Source organism: Drosophila santomea, chromosome 2L (assembly GCF_016746245.2).
Source record: "Drosophila santomea strain STO CAGO 1482 chromosome 2L, Prin_Dsan_1.1, whole genome shotgun sequence".
NCBI lineage: Eukaryota > Metazoa > Arthropoda > Insecta > Diptera > Drosophilidae > Drosophila > Drosophila santomea.
The window spans coordinates 10,943,112-10,962,887 of NC_053016.2; the positions used below are offsets into that span (position 1 = coordinate 10,943,112).

General features: G+C 44.7%; 5 protein-coding genes across 7 annotated transcripts; 2 read left to right on the forward strand and 3 right to left on the reverse strand.

Moving 5' to 3' along the window:
* Window positions 1–362: 362 nt before the first annotated feature.
* On the reverse strand, window positions 363–1,007 carry LOC120458417. Of its 2 annotated transcripts, none has more exons than XM_039646055.1 (4): window positions 932–1,007; window positions 749–888; window positions 570–681; window positions 363–472 (listed from the first exon to the last, which is right to left on the reverse strand). In XM_039646055.1, exons 1-4 carry the CDS (start codon window positions 1,005–1,007, stop codon window positions 363–365), a joined length of 438 nt encoding a protein of 145 aa, XP_039501989.1. The 2 variants fall into 2 exon arrangements, with proteins under 2 accessions (XP_039501989.1, XP_039501988.1); XM_039646054.1 differs by having other exon boundaries at window positions 363–461; window positions 514–681.
* Window positions 1,008–1,400: 393 nt separating this feature from the next.
* On the reverse strand, window positions 1,401–4,994 carry LOC120458501 (solute carrier organic anion transporter family member 1A1). Its single transcript, XM_039646168.1, has 5 exons — window positions 4,767–4,994; window positions 4,509–4,697; window positions 3,732–3,888; window positions 2,343–3,640; window positions 1,401–2,274 (listed from the first exon to the last, which is right to left on the reverse strand). Exons 1-5 carry the CDS (start codon window positions 4,831–4,833, stop codon window positions 1,517–1,519), a joined length of 2,469 nt encoding a protein of 822 aa, XP_039502102.1. The 5' UTR covers window positions 4,834–4,994; the 3' UTR covers window positions 1,401–1,516.
* A 370-nt stretch (window positions 4,995–5,364) lies between these two features.
* LOC120455805 lies at window positions 5,365–7,331 on the forward strand. Of its 2 annotated transcripts, XM_039642304.2 has the most exons (5): window positions 5,365–5,499; window positions 5,557–5,662; window positions 5,719–5,968; window positions 6,206–6,823; window positions 6,961–7,331. In XM_039642304.2, exons 1-5 carry the CDS (start codon window positions 5,402–5,404, stop codon window positions 7,170–7,172), a joined length of 1,284 nt encoding a protein of 427 aa, XP_039498238.1. In that variant the 5' UTR covers window positions 5,365–5,401; the 3' UTR covers window positions 7,173–7,331. The 2 variants fall into 2 exon arrangements, with proteins under 2 accessions (XP_039498238.1, XP_039498319.1); XM_039642385.2 differs by lacking the exon at window positions 5,365–5,499 and having other exon boundaries at window positions 5,723–5,968; window positions 6,961–7,330.
* A 346-nt stretch (window positions 7,332–7,677) lies between these two features.
* Window positions 7,678–13,163, forward strand: LOC120455638 (solute carrier organic anion transporter family member 74D). Its single transcript, XM_039642066.2, has 8 exons — window positions 7,678–7,910; window positions 9,046–9,405; window positions 9,512–9,753; window positions 9,812–10,064; window positions 10,161–10,651; window positions 10,712–10,905; window positions 10,966–11,645; window positions 11,721–13,163. The coding sequence occupies exons 2-8, from the start codon at window positions 9,186–9,188 to the stop codon at window positions 11,876–11,878; spliced, it is 2,238 nt and encodes a 745-aa protein (XP_039498000.1). The 5' UTR covers window positions 7,678–7,910; window positions 9,046–9,185; the 3' UTR covers window positions 11,879–13,163.
* A 200-nt stretch (window positions 13,164–13,363) lies between these two features.
* Window positions 13,364–19,373, reverse strand: LOC120455730 (eukaryotic peptide chain release factor GTP-binding subunit ERF3A). Its single transcript, XM_039642185.2, has 7 exons — window positions 18,416–19,373; window positions 15,715–15,900; window positions 14,883–15,652; window positions 14,738–14,824; window positions 14,498–14,674; window positions 14,265–14,433; window positions 13,364–14,204 (listed from the first exon to the last, which is right to left on the reverse strand). The coding sequence occupies exons 1-7, from the start codon at window positions 18,840–18,842 to the stop codon at window positions 14,161–14,163; spliced, it is 1,860 nt and encodes a 619-aa protein (XP_039498119.1). The 5' UTR covers window positions 18,843–19,373; the 3' UTR covers window positions 13,364–14,160.
* Between the last annotated feature and the right edge of the window lie 403 nt (window positions 19,374–19,776).

A 19,776-nucleotide genomic window follows, 5' to 3' on the forward strand; every position in this document is an offset into this window, starting at 1 on the left:
TATTTATAACCGTTACTCATAGAGTAAAAGATAAAGTGAAGCATTACCGACCCTATAAACTACATATACATATATATTCCTGATCAGGATCAATAGCCGACTCGATCTGGCCAAGTCCGCCCGTCTGTCCTTCCGTATGAACTACTCGATCTTAGTTCGAATGTTTAGATTAGACATGCAGATTCCAAAGACTTAGACAAGTTTATTTCCAGATGTTTATTACCGCACAAAACTGCCATACCCAGACTTTTAAAAATTTATTATAGTAATACGCAATTAGAATGTATTTAAATTCTTAATTCAAATCGTCTTTCATATTAAGATTTCATATTAGTTATAGCTCGATTAATGTCGTAGGCTATTCAGTGCGCTTCAAACGTATAATTTCCCTCCGGAAATGGCAGTACTTCGGTGACCTTATTATTTAGACTATGATACGGCATCTTCAGCTCAATATCTTGCTGAAAAAAAAGTAATATGAATATTTACCTTAATAACTTCGAGTATACCTACGTTAAAGGGACACGTGTGGTTCAGGTTAGAATAATCTTTGATAAAATTGTAAAAATAAAGGGCAACCACATTGGGATTCGACGATTTCAGAAATCGGCACGCGTCGAAAGACATATTGTAGAGAAAAGGCTTATAGCCATTTAACCGTTTATAGAGACCAAAACGCACCTGAATTAAAAAATGATACCTTATTATAATGGCTTCATTATAAATATATACATTTAACTCAATATACATTAGCTTTGGTTACGGGATATAGGATTTTAACTTTAATGGAGACATATTTGTAAGAATGGTTTACAGATTTCAAAAAACAATGTTCAAACACCGCAATGTCCTTATCCAAAGACTCGCACTGTACGTTTGAAAATTCCACTAACCTAAAAGTAGCTTTTTAATGAAGTTTTTTTCTAATAACAATTTGTTACCTCCGTAAAATAATATGCACACCACATCATCAGAAAGACGACGAACAAATTCAGCCTGATTGCCATTATATCAAATGATGCAATTATAATTAAAATAATGCTCTTATAAACGGGTATACTAGCTTTGTTGAACGTACGTCACAGATACGAAGCGTTTTCTACACTATAAAGTAGATATATTCCTGATTAGGAATATGAACTAAACTATACTATGATCATATGAACTAAAAATGTTACAAGCATACAACTTGGGATAATTTCAAGGAACATTGATGACTTCAATCTGTCACTTGACTGGAGGCTGGATGTCTATGGCTCTGTGTACAATTTCTGAACCATTATGTTTATAGCTACCCTAAAGAAGATGCTTCAAAACCTGATCCCCAGAAACTTTATCGAACTAACAATTAGTACATATAAATCAACCTCTGCTCAACGTTTAACAATGATATTATTAGCTTTTTGAATGAAATGAAGAATAACTTTATTTGTTCAAATGATTTGTATTGGCACATAGGATCGATCTTAACTTTACGAATGTATAAAAACAGATTAGAATAATTTGGTGTGGCCCCTCAGAAGTCCGTTTCTGGGCTTTGTGGCCTCGGACTGTCATGGTTTGGGTGGAGGTCTCCGGTGATCGGATGGACTTCCGTTTGAGCCTGGCGTTGCACCTGTGGAAGCACAGCTTGGACCTGCGGTTGGGTGACCACCACATCGTCGGTGTCTACAGTGTCTTGACCCCTGTCCGCCTCCTGTTTGGGAGGATTGAAGGACTTCAGGTTGCCCAACTGGCTGCGCACGTCCGACTCGGAGAGCAGATGCAATGGTACGTTTGCTGGGACGGCCAAACGCTTGGGACTGGTGCTACCGTCAGTTGGCTTGCGTCTGTCTGGTGGAAAGACCACTTGTGCATAGGTGACTCCACTCTCACTGGGTTCCACAATGCTCTGTGCTCCACCCGACGATGTAGTTACCGAACTGGGATTCCGGAATACCGCCGTCTCCATCCGTGGTTCTGGAGCTGCATCCCTGCGTTGCATGGGTGAGGAGGTGGTGGTGGTGGTCACTGGACTTCCTCCTCGTGGAGCACTGGGCGATGTAGTCGCATCCTCATGCGGAATTGGGGCGTACAGAGAGGGTGTGTAGTTATTATCCGTCACCTTGCAGTTGTAAAGATTGAGTCCTTTGGCGAATACGTAGACGAGTATGTCGAAAAGCACACTGGCCAGGATCAATGAGGCTGTGAGAATATCCAGGATGTTGCCATGCTTGGGCGTCTCTCGCAGCAGACAGCGCTCGTAGTTGGGTGCCCAGTAAACGCAGGTCGTACCTAATCAGAGAAAGTTTATGTACTTTAGATTCTATTTAACAGCAACTAAATATTATAGTACTACTTACGGGTGACAATGTCGTAGCTGAGATGCACCGGAACATAGGCGAAGAGGCCCACGATCATCAGTTCAAAGGCCAGGGCCAAGGACTTATCCTGTGGCAGGACAGCCCGCAGCGTGATCAACGTCTTTCCAATGGCCCCGACGCCCATCAGAAAGGCCACCGAAATGCTCATGATTTGGAACATAATGATGGCACTCTGGCAGCTGTCCGCGCTGCAAGCTCCCGCAGTGGCCCTCATCTGCCCGGTGGAATTCAAGGACTGATCCCCGGTGCAGCTGCAGCCATCGTACAACTGAAAGCTATTGATGGTGGACTGTTTGGTGCAGCCCGCGTAGCAGGGCGAGAAGTAGGTGACGGCACTGTTCTCCGGACAGACGGGCATGAAGGCGGTGGGCGTGCACAGGCATTGGCTGGAGCAATAGGGCTGCTTCAGCTTACCACCCTCGACACCAGCAATGGCGCCCACATCGCACTGGACAAAGACCAGGCCGACGAAAATCGCTACCAGGTGAATACTGAGGCCTATGTTGATACCGGTTATTTTGCGGGCAGATAACTGAGCCTTCGAGATGACCAGGCCACTAATCAGCATTCCCACCGCCATCACTGGCGGCTTGAGAAAGTAGGATACGAAGGCCGATCTCCATTCCGCCGCCAAGCCATCCTGTTCGTTGTAGGGCAAGAAGAACCTGCTCTGCAGATAGCTCTCCTCCTGGAGGCCATAGTTCACGACTGCACTCTGCACGCACATGATGCTCAACAGATTGAACATCAGCAGGCGGTTATTGAAGAGCCTCTTCAGCGATGGCCAGAAGTCTGAGTCATCCATGTAAGTTGAGAACTGGCTGCCAAAGTTACGCATGGTCGACTGCTCGATGATCCTCTGAGCCGCCTGGTGAATAACCGTCTTTGGCAGCCGTTTGGGAAACAGTCCCAGAAGAACAGCGCCCACGAAAATGAAGGGCGCCAGTATCACCCAACCGAGCCACCAACCCACATGGGTGAGACCCACTCCAAGCACCAGGAAGGATCCCGCCTGCTGGCCAAAGACGCGCGCACCCAAAGCAGCACCAATCACCGCCGGACTATCGTAGGACAGGGAGTTGTCGTCGATGTAGCTGACTCCCAGCGTGTAGTAGGCTAGTCCTCCCATTCCCAAGGCCAGCTGAAGGCCGAAGAGCATCGCGAGGGTGAGGCTGCTGCTCTGGGCCTCGGTCAGTGTGAGTCTCTGGAACTGTGCCAAGGATGTGGCGCACATATTGGCATCCAGCAGAACATCCTTTGCCTTGCTGCCGTCGGCACTGCAAGAAAGTTGTGAGCAAGAGTTATTTTTTAAATGCATATTTTAATAATAAGTTGCTTACTAAGTAAATGTATCTATAAGTTACTCACAAGTTCATGATGGAGGGAATCACGGCGACCACACAGGTGACTGCCTGCAGCATCAGAGTTCCCACCAGCCACTTGATGGGATGATAGACGTCCGCCCAGTAAGCGAAGGCCAATGCAAAGACGGCCTGGAACAATCCACTGGCCACCAGCAGCCAATCTGTATTGTTAAAGAAATGAAATACTTGTAAGAAACACCTTGGTACTCAGAAACTTGTAATAAAACACTAAGTACAATGTGACGTATGAGTAACGCGACGTGGAAGAAGTTATTAGTATCATACGTAAGAAAGCCCCTCTCATCGAGGTAAAAGCCACTTCCGCTTGAGTTCTTTTTTGTGTCCATTGGCAAAAATATACAAAAAATGTATTACGCGGCAATTTGTGCTACCATAACGTATTGCTTATCTATTAAATTGATGACGAATAAATAATACCCGCCCCGTTCTTCAAACTGTGTACTAAGATAAGCCTGAGTAGTTTGGCTATAATACAATATACCTGTTAATTTCCTTTGCATAATAATTAATATAATTAAATAGAAAATTGTATTGTTTCTAGTATTCAGTTATGTACTATAGGCCTCTTAAATAAACAAAATTATGAAAGCTAGTAGGAAACAGAGAACACCCCAGCTCCCAGACACTGGAAATCGTCAAGAATATCGCAAAAACTGATAAGATAAGTGAAATCTTCGCATAGAACCGGGCCAACACCTCAATTATCTTTCCCTGGTCGGGTTAGCATATTCCCATTTTTGCGATAATGCCGCTTACTCACCCACTAACAGTGGATTCCAGCCGAACTGAAAGGAAGCCTGTTTGGCCGACACGCGGAAGTAGGACTCGCAGGCGCCCTGTAGGGTTCCCGAGATGGCCAGGACCAGGATGAAGGTGCGCAGCCTGGCATACTTCTGGCAGCCGGGACCGCGGCACCAGCCCAGACCCTTGATGCCACAGTCGACGCTGTCTGGTGGGGGGGGTAGAAATTGTATATCAATTATACGTAATCGGAAATTCGGGCATTTGGGTCACAAACCATCGGGTATATTGTTGGCATTGACCGCTATCTGCGATAAATCGGAGTTGCGCGTATTCTGCGCCATATTTGTATTCGATTTCGATTCGTTTGTGTTCACTACACGTCAATTCACTCTCTTGTTCTATTGCCTATTGATTACATTACTCAGTTAGTCAGTTAGTCAGTGGCAATGGCACGTTGGCATCTTAGCCGCGTTAGGACCGCACTAACGTCTATTCGAAAGGAGGAACGGGAGCAAACTGAGGAGCCGCACCTGGCCAGAACCGATTCCCTCTCTTTCCGACTCTGGTTTGATAAGCCCATTCTTATCTTATCATATTTTTGGACTTGGTTGTTTTGTTCTTCATCGCAACTTTATTGCCGTCGCTTACGCATAGTTATGAATCGTGTGCAACATGTGGAAGCAACAAGTGTCTCAACAGCGCTAGTTGAATAAGATCGTAATTAAAATGTATCTAGTGAAATATATTAATCACAACTCTTACTAAAATATAGTATCCCAAAAAGTATAAAGCATTTATTGATTTAATAAGCCCTTAAGTATGTATTAAGAAATTTACAATTGTAAAATCACATCAGCAAGCCAGACCTATGCTTCAAATATAACTAATCAGAGCTACTGGGAAGTCAAGATGTATTTCTTCGCAAGTCTTTTATTCATAATTCCCATCTGCTCCGTGGCAGCCAAAGTGACTAGTTCACCACCGGTTTTGGTCTGGGGAGTCGATACGTAAGTTGAAAACATTAAAGAATATATTTAATTTACCATAAAGACTCCTTTTTACAGGCCTAAAGCCAGCAGTATTTTTCGGCCTGTGAAAACGACACAGTTTCAAAAGATAATACGAAAGTTGCAGGCAAATAATATGATAATTATCTACTTGGCCTCGGAGGTAGTTCATCACTTATTTGAGTGTATTCTTGTAGATAAAATAGATTTCTCATTAAGCTAGCTGCCAAGGATATAAACTGCGACGTGTGCTTTCCCTACCTCAGCAAGATCCAGCCCATGAACTTCTACAGCCAGGTGGAGGAGCCCCTAAAGGCCGTGGAGCAGGTGGCTGAGCAGACAGAAGAGATTATTTGGCACCACCCCCAGGTCTCAGAAATGGGGAGTTTGGAGGCGGAAATGGAGCTGTCGTGCCAAAAGGGGCAGATACACGCGTTCAGCTTCAACGATCGCAATGTGATAGCGCACGGTAGGTGGAAGATTTTAATTTTCAAATAGTTATGAAAAAATTACACTGTTAATTCGAGCATAGAAAAAACAAGAAGAATGTATTAATATATAATAATATATAATCCAATTTATTATATATGCATATTATATACATAGCACATATTATATACATAGCACATATTTAATGATTTCTTGTCGGTCATAAAAATTTTACTACTTGGTCGCTGTATTTATGAAATGAAATTGATTATTTCAGACGCTGCAATGGCCGTGGCAACCTATCAGTTCACCGACTGCCCGGTGGTGCATGTGTACACCGCCTACACGGAGGAGGACAAAGCGCTCCAGCGTCGCAAATCGCACAAGACCAAAGCCATGCCCATTAAATCGGAGGCATCGAAGAATATCGATGGAACGCCAAGCGCAGGCGATTCAAAGCCTGGTCAGCTGGTCAGCTATGGCCAGGCTGATAACATGACCGTGCTGCGTCACGAAATGGTAGTCCTCACCTTTCGCAACATCCTGTTGGCCAACAAGAAGCGCCCCTCCGTGCTCTCCGCCTTCAACCGAACGAACGTGGTGCTCATCCCAGGCAGCGAGAAAGTGCAGGTGGGTCTGCTCAACGGCCTGGACATCTTCGGTGGCATTGTGTTGGTGCTGAACACAGAACTCAGTCCGCTGGTCATGGAGCTGATGCCATCGCAGGGCAATTGGTACATGACGCGCATGATCTTCATGAACAACACCCACTATCCACGCGATCTCATCTTCTTTGGCTTTATGTTCAGTCTTTGCTGCACGGACATCACCATGTATTCCCCGTTGGCGGGGCGTCTCAGTTTCTTCGACTTTCACCTGGATATCCTTTGGCAAGGTGAGTTTGTCAAAACCACTAAGAAATTGGCACAGTTACCAGAATACGAGTATAAGATATTGCATACGTTTCGGCGAGCGTTTAGAATGTCGTTTATTTTGAGTCAACCAGTGTAGATTGATTTAACGTTCTTTCAGATAAGGACAGTGGCCTGGACCTGGACTACGAGGTGAAGCCCTGCTGGGACTGTAATATACTTATGACTCCCACCCTGACGCAGACCATCTTCGTGGTGCTGATCATCTTGGCGGTGTTCTGGGGTGGCATGGCAATGATACTTTCGATCGGCCGCAATCACATGCTGCAAAACGCCAACGATCCTGACCTGCACATCAAGACGGACACCTAGGCGATGCGGAACTGTGGTGGCGACCCTCGCCCACGCTCTTTGATGCACATGCGGCACAGTACACACACATTCCACACACTCACACACCTTCTGCTAATTCACTTGCTTACAATTCTAATCGCTTGGGGTTGCGACTGGGGGCGGGCAAGGGGGGTTTAGAGATCGTAATAATAATGTCATTGTCGCGTTCCTCTATTGTCTGTTTTGTACTGTCATTGCGATACCGCCTGAACTCTCCACTGAGCCACTGAACCACTGAACCACTGAGCCACTGAGCCACTCTGCACGAAGAAAACAAAGAGATGCGATATGTCGCAGGTATCATATATTCTGAGATATTCCGAGATAGTATTTCCAAAAATTTCTTTTGCACGTGGGCCAGCGTTGAGAGAACCGATTGTCCCGCTCCGCCTTTTTGCCTTTTTATGGCCTGATAAAGCTTTATCAGGCTTCGATTGGCACCGAGCGGACAGGGCGGGCTGCCTGGGAATTCTAAGTTCCATTTCTCAGTTTAACTCGCGCCTCGATTCGGAACGGATCGGCCAACACTATCTTCGCATATCACTCAACTGGCCGGTCGCATCGGGACCAGTTCCTGCAAAAAGGAACTCGAGCGAACTCGGCAATTTAATTAATCGCATAAGTGCCGATTAGATTGTACGGTGTACGAGCGTGACTACTATTTGGCTATTGATAATATGCCCACTATATAGGCAGCTCTTCACTCGTGTCTGGAACGTACGTACACCTGCCTGGTAATCGGATTGTTTGCATTTCGGGTAGTAGTAGCACTAGTAGTTCGGCATTGGGGTAGCTCACATTGCGGAAGGAACCTCTCTGTGGATGCACTCGATTAATTTAGGGGTCAATTCAAAATTATAGCAAGTATCTATAGGAGGTTTTATTGCTATTCCACAGATTCAGATCTTAGATGCAGATCTTATACATTCAAGTGCAACTCATTTTCCAAGTAGGACTTATCTTCTGCTGGTTCTTGAAATAGTACTTTTCTCTAATGTTAATCAAGAAGGTTTTTTATGAGCTTTGAATATTCACGACAATTGAGACGTTACAACTCGGAAGCTCAACACCGTTTCTTCAGCTAATCAATCACTTCAGTATTTGAAATCAAAACTTTGATAAGTCTTCGGCACCAGACAAATTTGTGGCTGGCACACTCAAATGGAAAGCAGTAAACAAATAAAATAGCCCTGAAATAGACTGAGTCACAACAAAAGAGCCTTTTTATTCAGCGCAGTGATAAGCAACGAATTACATTACGGAACACATAATTCCCACATCAGTTGGTTGTAGTCCATCGGTCTGAGTTCATTAAACTGATTTCAGTTAACTGTAGAAAATATTTCGTAATTATGATTGATCACCAACGTGCTACAAATCCCTATAATTGGATCCCTAGAGTTGGCAGGGTCCTTCGCCTCAGCCTTCTTATTAAAAAGTGAGCGTTTCTTGTGATTTGGCACACACCATTGATCAAACAAGAAGTGATGGTGTTTGGTGGTCATCGTTATGCAGTAAATATAGCTGTTTTTGAACGCTACCCCGACCATATAGATATCGTATACGAGTATTTGGCAAAGGAGCTCCGGTTTATCTAATCGCCTCGGCCTAGTACCAATGTGATCTTGAGCAGGCGTCATTATCGACACTTAATCAATACCACGAATTTCCCTATCAACTACTTTTATAAACCCTAAACGATATTTGATGATTTCTGGATCCGGAGAGTCATGATTACCGGAGTGATTTTCACTCGGCCCAGAGCGTGATGAAATCGACTCTCCGAGTAGGATTCCGATTCCAGGAATACCGAATGCGTTCTGATTTACAAGAGTCCATTATTCCTTTGCAGTTTGTTTGCTATCCCTTGCTATCACTCCACTGCCTATCAGGAAGCCAAGTCCGCAATCTAATCGACGGCAATCGATGGTTGGCTAATTCCCGCTGACAAGACAGAAGCATCCCGCATTTGGTGGCGGTACGGAATCGAAGATGACGGAAGTGAAGCGTCGGGGCTCGAGTCCCCCGCCCGGGCACTACTTGTGCGGCATGGCCAACTGGCATCCGGCCTGGCTGCAGAAGTACGCCACCACCAAGATGTTCATGGGCGTCTACGGGCTGCTCGGCACCATCCAGGCGATGTCCTACATGTACTTCATTGTCACTCTCACGACGCTGGAAAAGCGCTTCAAGATTCCCAGCCAAACAACAGGTAAATCTACAAGGATATATAGTATATATAGGATATACAAACATCTGAACTCATCTCATTATCTTGAGAACTTATTATTATATCATTTTCCATCTCTTGTTCGTAGGAATAATTCTGAGTGGCAATGAAATCTCACAGATCATGCTCTCGCTCATCCTTTCCTATATCGGTGGTCAGCGGAATCGACCCCGTTGGATTGCCTGGGGCATTGTCTTCTGCGGCCTGTCCTGCTACATCCTCGTCCTGCCTCATTTCATCTACGGAGCTGGTCACGAGGTGCTGCAGTACACCAAGGAGTACCAGGACAGCCTGCTTAATGGCACTTCTGGCTCGAATCACACCTTTCAGGTGGGCTATCTTCTCCATCACCAATCAACTGTCTATATTAAGGTTCCTATGTCTGTAGAATAACAGCTCTGTGAAGTCCGAGCGAGTCTGTGGAGCGGGCAAAACCGAGGATGACTGCGATGATCTCTTCTCCTATGTGCCACTGGTGCTCATCTTCGTCTCGCAGTTTGTGCTGGGCGTGGGCAACACCATGTACTACTCCCTGGGACAAACCTACCTGGACGACAACACCAAGAAGACAAACACTCCGCTCATGCTGGCGGTGGCCATGGCACTCAGGATGATTGGCCCAGTCGTGGGATTCTTCTTCGGTAAGAAAACGTAGTAGCCAATGTAGATAACCCATATAGATACCTCATGTAGATATAGCAATTTTAATTGAAACCCATATTTCTTTCTTCCTTCAGGTTTCATATCGCTAAACACCTTCATCGATCCAACCAAGACTCCTTTGATCGACAGCAAGGATCCTCGCTGGCTGGGCGCCTGGTGGCTTGGCTGGGTGATCCTGGGCACCCTCATGTGCCTCTTCTCGGGTCTGATCGGACTCTTTCCCAAGCAATTGCCCAAGATCAACGCACCAAGGACCAACTCCCACTTGCCGTTGGCACTGCGCCAGACGAAGGAGGAGCTCAAGCGGGAGGAGAACATCGCCCTGAGCAGTCGCTTCTCCTCGAACGCCGCTCTGGATACCATTGGAGCAGCTGCGGGGGCCAATGCAGATCTGCCCAAGCTGAAGGACTTCCCACGCGCCCTCATGAGACTGCTGCGCAACAAGCTGCTCATCTTCAACATCCTCTCGGCGGTCTTCTATATCCTGGGTGCTTCGGGCTTCATGACCTTCCTCACCAAGTACATGGAGGTGCAGTTCCACAAGGATGCGCAGGGTGCCACCATAGTAAGTCATCACTGGAATTCAATTGCTTAACAATTTCTTACTACTAATAATATTTTTTAGATCGTTGGTCCCATATCCATCATGGGCATGGTGGTGGGTCTGATTGGCTCGGGCATGGTGCTGTCCAAAAAGAAGCCCAGCGTTAGCAAGGTCCTCATGTGGAACGTGATCGTTGGTGGGATCTCGATCTTGGGTCAGATCTCATACGCTTTCCTCTACTGCCCGAATACCTTTTCCATGACGAACGTGGGACAGTAAGTATCAGTGGAACTGATTAAGCTTTCAATATGATATATTTATAATTTGAATTGAAGGCTTAACCTGACGAACAACTGCAACATGAACTGCTCCTGCGAGGGCATCACTTACACACCCGTCTGCCACGAGCCAACGGACACCACCTACTTCTCGGCCTGCCATGCCGGATGCCGGGGATACAATGCCACATCCAAGTTGTACGAGGACTGCAGTTGTGTGGCCAATGACACGCCACCAAAAGGTGCGGCACAGCGGCTGCTGAGTCTATTGCAACCCTCTCCAGAACCCGAACTGGATGCCACCACTTACTTTGATGATGATCTGAGCGGAGTGCCATTGCTCGACGACAACGGTGACTTCGATGATCACCTGCTGTCCAGGACGAGGAGATCCACACCCGATTCGGTGCTCCGACCGGGCATTTGTACAAAGAACTGCAACTGGAGCTTTTGGGGCTTTTCCCTAACCTCGATGATCGTCAGCTGGTTCGGTTCGTCCGGTCGCGTGGGCAACGTCCTGGTCAACTATCGAGCCGTGGCCCACGAGGACAAGTCCTTCGCCCAGGGACTGGCCCTGATGATGATCAGCCTCCTGGCCCTGATACCCGGACCCATCATGTTCGGCCGCCTCATAGACTCCACGTGCCTGGTGTGGACGAAGACCTGCAATGGCAATGGCAACTGCCAGTTGTACGACCAAACCCGCTTCCGTTACTCCCTCAACTTCTTATCCTGCAGTAAGTTGATGAACGCTTTTGTTTCACAATTCATAAATGCATGTACGTTATACTAATCATTCTTCTTACTTTCAGTGCTCACCTTTATGGGACTCCTCTTCGATTACCTCGTTTGGTACTATGGACGCACCCTGGACATTTACGGCGACAAGGAGGCCAAGGAGGAGGAGCGAGCCAACAGGAGAGACCAGCCCATTACTCCGCTCCTGGCCACGAAAGCCGAACAGGAATAAAACTAAGCGGGAAACCCATCCGTGATACTGAATCATAAGGAGTAGATTCATATAATACACGCCAGACACGAGTATTTCATAATAATTAATCAAAGCACATACATTCCTAGAGTAAGTTTTTGTAACCGAAATAGAGAAAAATCGGGCAAAGCCTATATTCCAATGCCATATGTACAAATCTTTCGCTTTTCGATAGGAATTTAGCTGTTGAACCCGCGCTATCAAATGTTGTCTTTCTGTGTACAATTGTTAATTATGTTTACTTTGTGCTAAGATCCATTAAACATACCATGCTAAGTTTAACAACAAAAATTAAAAGAATTTATTGTACGTATGTATAAAAATGCTTTCAAATAAAAATATATGTTTATTTAAAAATTATGGGGTGTCAAATCATAGAAATTAAAAACTTTTTGTGTGTTAAATCCACTTTTGCCAAAATGTGGTTTTCCCATACAGGCAAATTTCCAAAGAACCAAAGTATGATTTGTTAGGTTTCATTTTTGTTGAAATTTTTCTTCTCACTTTTATTGATAAAAAATGTTCAAATTTATGCAGATCGTTTGTTTTTTCATTCCATACGTATATGTATAATAATAATACACTTTAATTTCGATTTTTGTATAAATATTCCCGTTTGTCTATATCATTTCTATTATTACGATCGCTCTTATTCCTCAGTGGCGTAGTTTTCGACTTCCGTTTTCCGTTTTCGCGTGTGATTTGGTTGAGTGTCCGTGTTGAAGTGTTTGTGTGAAACATTTGAAATGAGTTTCCGCGTTGTCAACAATTGTATCGCACTTAGCATTACTACAATAATAAGAATTAATTATCAATCGAGTTCGATTCGTAGGAGGCTGCGAAAAGCGTTAAAAGCTGGTTTAAGTCCTTCAATTATTAGGTCCTCAATGTAAGTATAATCAGTTAATTAAATTAACTTCGACTTATGGGGACTGCTCAACGTGCTTAATTGATATTATATTATTTACTTGTGTCTGTTACGGCAACAACTTTCAATTTAACAAAGACTGAATTTTCGACAATGACAGGGGAAGACAGACTTCGAATAATGGGGTTGAATGTTTTGAAACCGCCTTGGTCCGGGATTTGAATGAGTGAATAAACAATACAGGGGTAAACTTAAATAAAAACTTCCGATAGTTTATGTTTTTGTTTCTGCTCGGTAGCAAAAGGCATTTTATTTTTTCATAAATGGGTTTCGTGTTCAACTTGCACGAATTCTTCAAATTAACTAAATTATACAAAATCAAATGTTTTTAATCAGCAAAATAAATTGGTTTTATCAGAGGGCTAGATTAAGGATAACAATTTAATGTTTCCGTATTTATGTTTTTTCTTCGTTTTGCTTTTACCGTCATGATCTTCAATTTTTGAAAGACATTTCATTTTGAGTTTACGAATCAAACCGACTTTACTTCATGTTCTTTAAGCTTAAACTTAAATTAAAGCATATAGATTATATCATTTAAAAAGAAGAGCAGAATTATCGTATTGTATTTTGCAGGGTATGTAACAAATTTGCAATTTAAAGGCGCATACAGGAAGCTGGATGGGGGAAGTTTCGGGATAGTGCTTTCGCATACAAAATTGGGTAGCTTGCAGCTTTAGTTTTAGTATTTAAAAAATTCACGTCTTGAGCGCGATTTAGGCATGTATGTGTATGCTATTTAATGCTTACAGTTTATACAAAGTAGTAAACCAAAATAAAACGACGACGGCGACAAATGCTCAATATCCTTGCGAGAGGGGCTCAACAAACAAAATCGTTCCAAGTAACTTTTAATGCCTTATCAGTTATCAATGCAGCTCCTCATCAACTCTCTCTTTGCAAATATACGTGTGAGTGGTTTGTTTTGTATACATATATAAATAGTTCATCTTGTTTCGCATTCGCTGCCTCCGATTTTGCGGCTTAGTTTTACATAATATAGTTTATAATTCGTATATAATGCATTTCTGTTTCTATCTCTGAACTCTCTATCCGTGCGTCCTTGTTGTAAATGAACTTTTCGCCTGCCTACATAGCCGTTCCGTTTCGATCTGGATCCTATAATCAATCTATAATCAATTGCTATTCCTGGTTGAAAGTAATGTGAGTGAGAGCTCGAGCGTTGGTGAGTACTGTTTTTGTGGACTTGTCAAATGTGAAGAAAGCGTGGCGTGGCGTTGCTGTTGTTGTGGCTGTTTTCTCTCCTCGGGCTTGCAATGCTATCTCAAAAATCGCAATGAAAGGCGGGCGCTCGAATTCAGCTAGGCTCAATTTATTCGACCACCTTCAGCACCTTGCCAATGGCAATGGTTTTGTCTAAAAAATATGAATAGGGATTAGGCAGGGTTTACGTTAAACAGTAGCCAAACGACTTACTTTCATCTCTGAGTGTAAAACGGCCCATTTGAGGGAAAAGCTTAAACTGTTCAAGGCAAATCATTCCAGAGCACTCGATTCGCATAATTGCAACCTGATCCTGCTTAACGAACCTTGGACGTGTTTTTGATTTGTCACCAGTCTTTTTGTCGACCAAACAGATGAGGGCCTATGATAAAAATAAAGCAAGTTTAGTATCTGGCTAGTATATGGGAATTATAGAGAAAACTCACCTTTACTGTGACTTCTTCGGCAGCACAGTGTATATGCATGACAGCCGAGTAACCCGCACAGATAATTGATTTGTGTTCTAAAATTACGACCTGAGCATCAAAGATTTTTCCCGTCTTGATGGGATTGGCTGCATCGCAGAGAACAAAGCCGGGCGAGACATCCTCCTCCTCGATACCCTAAGAAAGTTCAAGGAATAATTAAAATAATGCAGGTGTATAATAGAAGAAAATAGTACTCACTTTCAGCTTGATCTTGACGTTCTCGCCGGGGCCAACAGAAGTGACTTCGAAGTCGTCGGAGAACAATTGATCCACCGCCACTTGCGTCTATGGGAAATGACAACTTAGTTGCAAACAAAGCTATTCACAAAGAGAAAAAACTCACCCTATTTGGCATCACTAACAGGTTCTGACCCTTGCGCGCTGTTCCGGACTCCACCTTGCCCATCACTACGGTGCCCATATCCTTGTACTTGTCCACAATTGGCATGATGAAAGGCCCGTCAGACTTGCGGTTGAGCGAGGGCAGCTCGTCAATGAACGGAATGAAGGCGGGCCCTCGGTACCAGGGGCAGAGCGTCTCCGAGATTTGTTCTCTCAGCCCGTATCCGCTGAGGCCCGAGCAAGGCATAAAGGTAAGGTCCTTGGCCGGGTTGAAGCCCAGCTTCTTGAGGTATGGTAGTATCTTGTCTTTGCATTCGTTGTAGCGCGTCTGATCCCAATTGACCGTTGGGTCATCCATTTTGTTGACCAGCACGACCAGATGCTTAACGCCGGCGGTCTTGGCCAACATGGCGTGTTCTCGGGTCTGGCCACCGCGGTCGAAGCCCGTCTCGAATTCACCCTTTCGCGCCGAGATGACCAGCACTGCGAGATCGGCCTGCGCCGCTCCACCGATCATGTTCGGCACGAAGCTCTTGTGACCGGGTGCGTCGAGGATAGTGAAATGCTTTCGGTCCGTTTCGAAATACGCTCGTCCCACCTCGACGGTCTTGCCCTTGTCTCGCTCCTCCTGGTTGGTGTCCAGCGCCCAGGACAAGTACCAACTCTCACGCGACTTCTCACGTGCCTCCCGCTCGTACTTCTCCAGTGTCCGCTTGTCCACCATGCCTGTGAGCGACATGATCTGTCCGCCAATAGTTGATTTGCCAGCATCTACCCATTGCAAAGTACCAATGTCAATAAGGAAAATATGTATAAAAGTCATGATAACTCACCAACATGACCAATGAACACAACATTCACGTGCTCACGCTTGCTCCTATTTTCCTCCACCTTGACCACTTTCTTCTTGGACACCTTCGGCGTGGCCTCGCCCTCCGTGAACTCAGCATCTTCCACCTCCTCGTCCTCGGGCGTGATCACTGCATCGTCCACATCCCAGCTGTCAGCGGGATCGGTTTCTACACACAAAACACAAACAAATGGTTATTAGTCCAGTCATTTTGCTGAAACCAAACGCAGTTTGGTTTTGGTAATAACATTGCTTGCTTAGGAATAACATTACTATTTATTTTCATTATACTATCTTGAAAACTGGTAATTTTGAAAATTTCTAAAAAAGTTGTCGTTCTCTCCAGATTAATCCAGTTTAAACCAAATAAAGCAATGGAGTTTTTGGCAATTGTTCACTTTCTCTATTTCTATTTCTCTATTTTACAAACGAAACCTTTGTATTTTCTGTGGTATTTATTAAAAACAAACGTGTCTCTTTTATATAGAAAAGTATAAATGTAATGGCTTTTGTGTTCCTTTTATATTGGGACATGAAACAACTGTGCACATAAATTATTTTAAATTTAGGTCGACTTGTTAACAACTTCGTTCCCTTAGAGCACTTTTAGATGATTTAAACTCGCGGAAATTGCCGTGTAAGCAGGTTGAGCTACTCTACTAATTATATACTTTATTCGCGGCCAATCGGTGTTAATTCTGTAAGTACTACAACATGCACTCGACGTGTTTGACCTGGTGGCCACATGCTAATTGGTAATCACTGGCTCTAGCCAGCCGGTCGGGTGAGTCATGTGCGGGATAGGATTGGAGTATTGTGCTGGTGACAACGTGCTTGGTTAATTATACTATTCTTGTGTTGACTTCCCGCATCCTTTACCGTAAATGTCGGAGGACCAATTGACCGCCTGGAGCGGGGCTGTAACGAATAAGACACCGACTCCCAGATTACTAACTTTTTCTCCACTGCGATACCGATTGCTTCTTGGAGTAAATGTATCGAGATCCGGCGCCCTTACTCATGATTGCGATTCACAAAGCTCAAACCTAATCGGATTTCGGAACTGATGTGAGTATAGCCGGAGGAACAAGCTACGATCGCGCCAAAGTGTAAGAGCCAAAAGCAAATGCTATTTTTTTCGACGGTTTGGCAAGCGCGCCGCACAGCCAAACGCCATGGAATCAAGTTCGAAGCGGTTTCAACCGCCGGCGAGCTGCAATAAGCGCTTCCATTCGGGCCAAGCAACTACAAAAGTCGCCACATTGGAGTCGCTGCGATAACGACGAGTGAGCCATTCCCTGCCCATGCCATTCCAGTCCACACCGCCAGTATAAGCTGGGCGCAGCGTAGGCTCCGTTGAATGGCTGGCAAAAGAGCAAACGTGTCCAAAACACAAGAATTCGGGGGCAAGCATTTGCGAGTGTGGGAGCAGAAGAAGGGGACAAGGCAATGGCCAAATAAACGACAACACAAAGCGTAGCGGCAGTAAAATGGCAGCACGAACAGCTGCTCGTCGGCGTCGCCGGGCGAATGGCAAGTGGGTGAGTGGCCACCAGTGATGCGCTGTGATTGGGAACAGTCAACCAAATGACAGTGATTGTGATTGCTTCATCAAGACATCAAAGCCTAATCAGAAAATATGTTTTACTAAAACTATTCTAGATTTTTGACATAATAATGTTGAATTTATAAAACGGAAACGTACTAAATTAAACGATTTACAGGCAGTTAAGGACAGAGAGTGATATAATTTCTATATTCACAAATACGTGTAAATTATTCACAGACATTATGCGAGGCAGCCAATTCTATTATCGTAAGAATTAGCAGTCCTGGAAACGAATTCCTAGCCAAATGCGAGTGAAGTAAACTATAGTGAGAAAAAACTCTTCAAAAACCCAAAAAATAATATAAGTATGGTATTTTAGAGATTGACATTAAATCTAGCTCGTAATAGTACACAACCTGGTTGTAAAACCTGTGCATAGCTCCCATAGACTTAATAAACATCTCAAAATGAGAATGTATTAAAGACCGAATTTCTCGCATATGCCAAAATCTTTGTGAGAAAGGAATGATCAACGTCAATAAAAGACTCAAACAGTATATTTAAATGAATGTACCTACATTTGTACAAGTCGAAAATGTCAAACTGCATAACTAATTCTCAATCACCAAGTTGTTTCTAGAAAACACCTCGTTTCTATAGGCCTGATTTCACCATTTGGTGACACTTCTTAGTGACTCTGGCCGTGATTGCTGGGCATCTCTGCGAAGAGCCACGACAACGAGAAAAGCGGCCAAAGAAAAGGACCTAACCAGACGAACTGTTTTTGCGAGCAGGCCGAAAGCGATTAGCCATTTGTTTAACGGCACAATAACGTCCGCAATTCGAATAGAAATCGAGCAACACATGCGACGCCGACGACAGCAGCGCTGACGCAGATTGAGGTTATGTGCTGGTGCCAGCGATAATAACCTAAACGGAATCGAGTGAATGCAACCTATCTTTGGGGTTTTCCCTAGCCCTTTCCCCACATTCGTGTCTCTGTCGGCGGTCTTGCGACCATCAGGTAGCAACAATAGCACGCTTCTTTGTTGACGTCACAGAGGAAGCGAGTTCAATGGACGTGGGGCGTGTGTATTTGGCAGGGGGTATTTAGCTAGCTAGCACCTCTATTTACCATTGTTTGCGATTTTGTCCGAGGGGTTGAGACCATCGATGGGCGTTGGAGCCGCCGCCGCCGCTGCTCCTGTTGAAGGCGTGTTGGCTGGCGAACCCGGCGCTGGCGATGCGGAATTGGAGGATGATGTGGGCGGCTGTGCTGTGGGTGCTGCTGCTGCCCCCGCCCCCTGGGCAGGCGGTGGAGCTGCTCCCGCTGTGGATCCCCCGCTGCCGACGGAATCGGGTGTGGTGGCTGGCGTGGCTGAACCCGAGGCGGGACCCGGATCCGCCGTCTCCTCCGCAGCAACCGATGCAACCACTACCGCCGCCGCTTCCTCAGCTACATTCACAACGCTGTTGTAACTGAAACTGGGCACAAATTCCACTGCGTTCACGTTCAACGTGGAGAACTTTGTGCTGATCTCCGTGTTTTCCTGGGCGGCCATCGTTGCAGTGCGTCCGTAATCCTCCACAGTGGTTTCCTCCGATAAAAATCTCTCTCTCGCTTTTTTCACGCGACGACACACTTTCGCCCTCCTTCTTCTAACGGCTTCTTCTTCTTGCTGCTCCCGCACTCACACAGAACACACGCGGTCGTTCGGAATTCTTGGGATTGCGAATGGAAATGGATATTGGGAATGGCAAAGGCAATGCCACAAACACACGCACGCCTCGATGGTTGTTGGCCGGGGGGTGGCTTGTGGGGGGTTTAGACCAGACTTTCGACTCAATGTGGTCTACACTTATGTTGTGACTTGGTGTTGTGTTTGTTGTTTCTGGTTTGCTGGCCTGGCCAACTCGGTTTAAACTCGAATTCTCTTTACTTTTCTCGGTTATCGGCCGTTTGGGGCAGTGGTGTCAACCTGGAGACTAGCAGGTGTGATTCAACTACCTGAACACTAAATGCAGTGCTCGGAACTAGCAATCTTCTATTATTTTTACACGTTTCAAGCCACGCATCAAGTCAGGGTTGCCACTTGTACGCGGTGTTATCGGTGCATCGATAGGTACGGGTACAGTGGGCTCTAATTGATAAGGGCGAAAATATCGCAACCATAATTTTATATAGATTAGTATTTTCATATGTTAAAATAATTCCTTAACATTTTGTTTTACAATTTTGTAACAAAAAAATTCAGTATTCAGGCCGAATAAAATTTATATAGTTTACTAATTTTGTTATATAGTTTGGATAAAATAAAATTTCAACAAATATTTTTCTGACCTTACTGTTAATCAAAATTAATTTTGGTTCTCGAAAGTAAAACAAGTCTTGAATATATTGTTTTTTCTTGATACTTCTAATATAGATATCGACATATCGTATGTACAATCGCATTATTGGCATCGAATAATAATCGATGTTGTTCCACCTCTAAC

Coding starts and splice junctions, on each gene's coding strand:
- LOC120455805 (XM_039642304.2), top strand. CDS start 5,402: ATGTATTTCTTCGCAAGTCTTTTATTCATAATTCCCATCTGCTCCGTG. Junction 5,500..5,556: donor TTGGTCTGGGGAGTCGATAC/GTAAGTTGAAAA, acceptor TCCTTTTTACAG/GCCTAAAGCCAGCAGTATTT. Junction 6,824..6,960: donor CCTGGATATCCTTTGGCAAG/GTGAGTTTGTCA, acceptor ACGTTCTTTCAG/ATAAGGACAGTGGCCTGGAC.
- LOC120458501 (XM_039646168.1), bottom strand. CDS start 4,833: ATGGCGCAGAATACGCGCAACTCCGATTTATCGCAGATAGCGGTCAAT. Junction 3,889..4,508: donor CTGGAATCCACTGTTAGTGG/GTGAGTAAGCGG, acceptor TTAACAATACAG/ATTGGCTGCTGGTGGCCAGT. Junction 3,641..3,731: donor ATTCCCTCCATCATGAACTT/GTGAGTAACTTA, acceptor ACTTTCTTGCAG/TGCCGACGGCAGCAAGGCAA.
- LOC120455730 (XM_039642185.2), bottom strand. CDS start 18,842: ATGGCCGCCCAGGAAAACACGGAGATCAGCACAAAGTTCTCCACGTTG. Junction 15,901..18,415: donor GGACAAAATCGCAAACAATG/GTAAATAGAGGT, acceptor TTTTGTGTGTAG/AAACCGATCCCGCTGACAGC. Junction 15,653..15,714: donor TGTGTTCATTGGTCATGTTG/GTGAGTTATCAT, acceptor TGCAATGGGTAG/ATGCTGGCAAATCAACTATT.
- LOC120458417 (XM_039646054.1), bottom strand. CDS start 1,007: ATGGCAATCAGGCTGAATTTGTTCGTCGTCTTTCTGATGATGTGGTGT. Junction 682..748: donor ATCCCGTAACCAAAGCTAAT/GTATATTGAGTT, acceptor TTTTTAATTCAG/GTGCGTTTTGGTCTCTATAA. Junction 462..513: donor ACCACACGTGTCCCTTTAAC/GTAGGTATACTC, acceptor CTTTTTTTTCAG/CAAGATATTGAGCTGAAGAT.
- LOC120455638 (XM_039642066.2), top strand. CDS start 9,186: ATGACGGAAGTGAAGCGTCGGGGCTCGAGTCCCCCGCCCGGGCACTAC. Junction 9,406..9,511: donor GATTCCCAGCCAAACAACAG/GTAAATCTACAA, acceptor TCTTGTTCGTAG/GAATAATTCTGAGTGGCAAT. Junction 11,646..11,720: donor CCTCAACTTCTTATCCTGCA/GTAAGTTGATGA, acceptor TCTTACTTTCAG/TGCTCACCTTTATGGGACTC.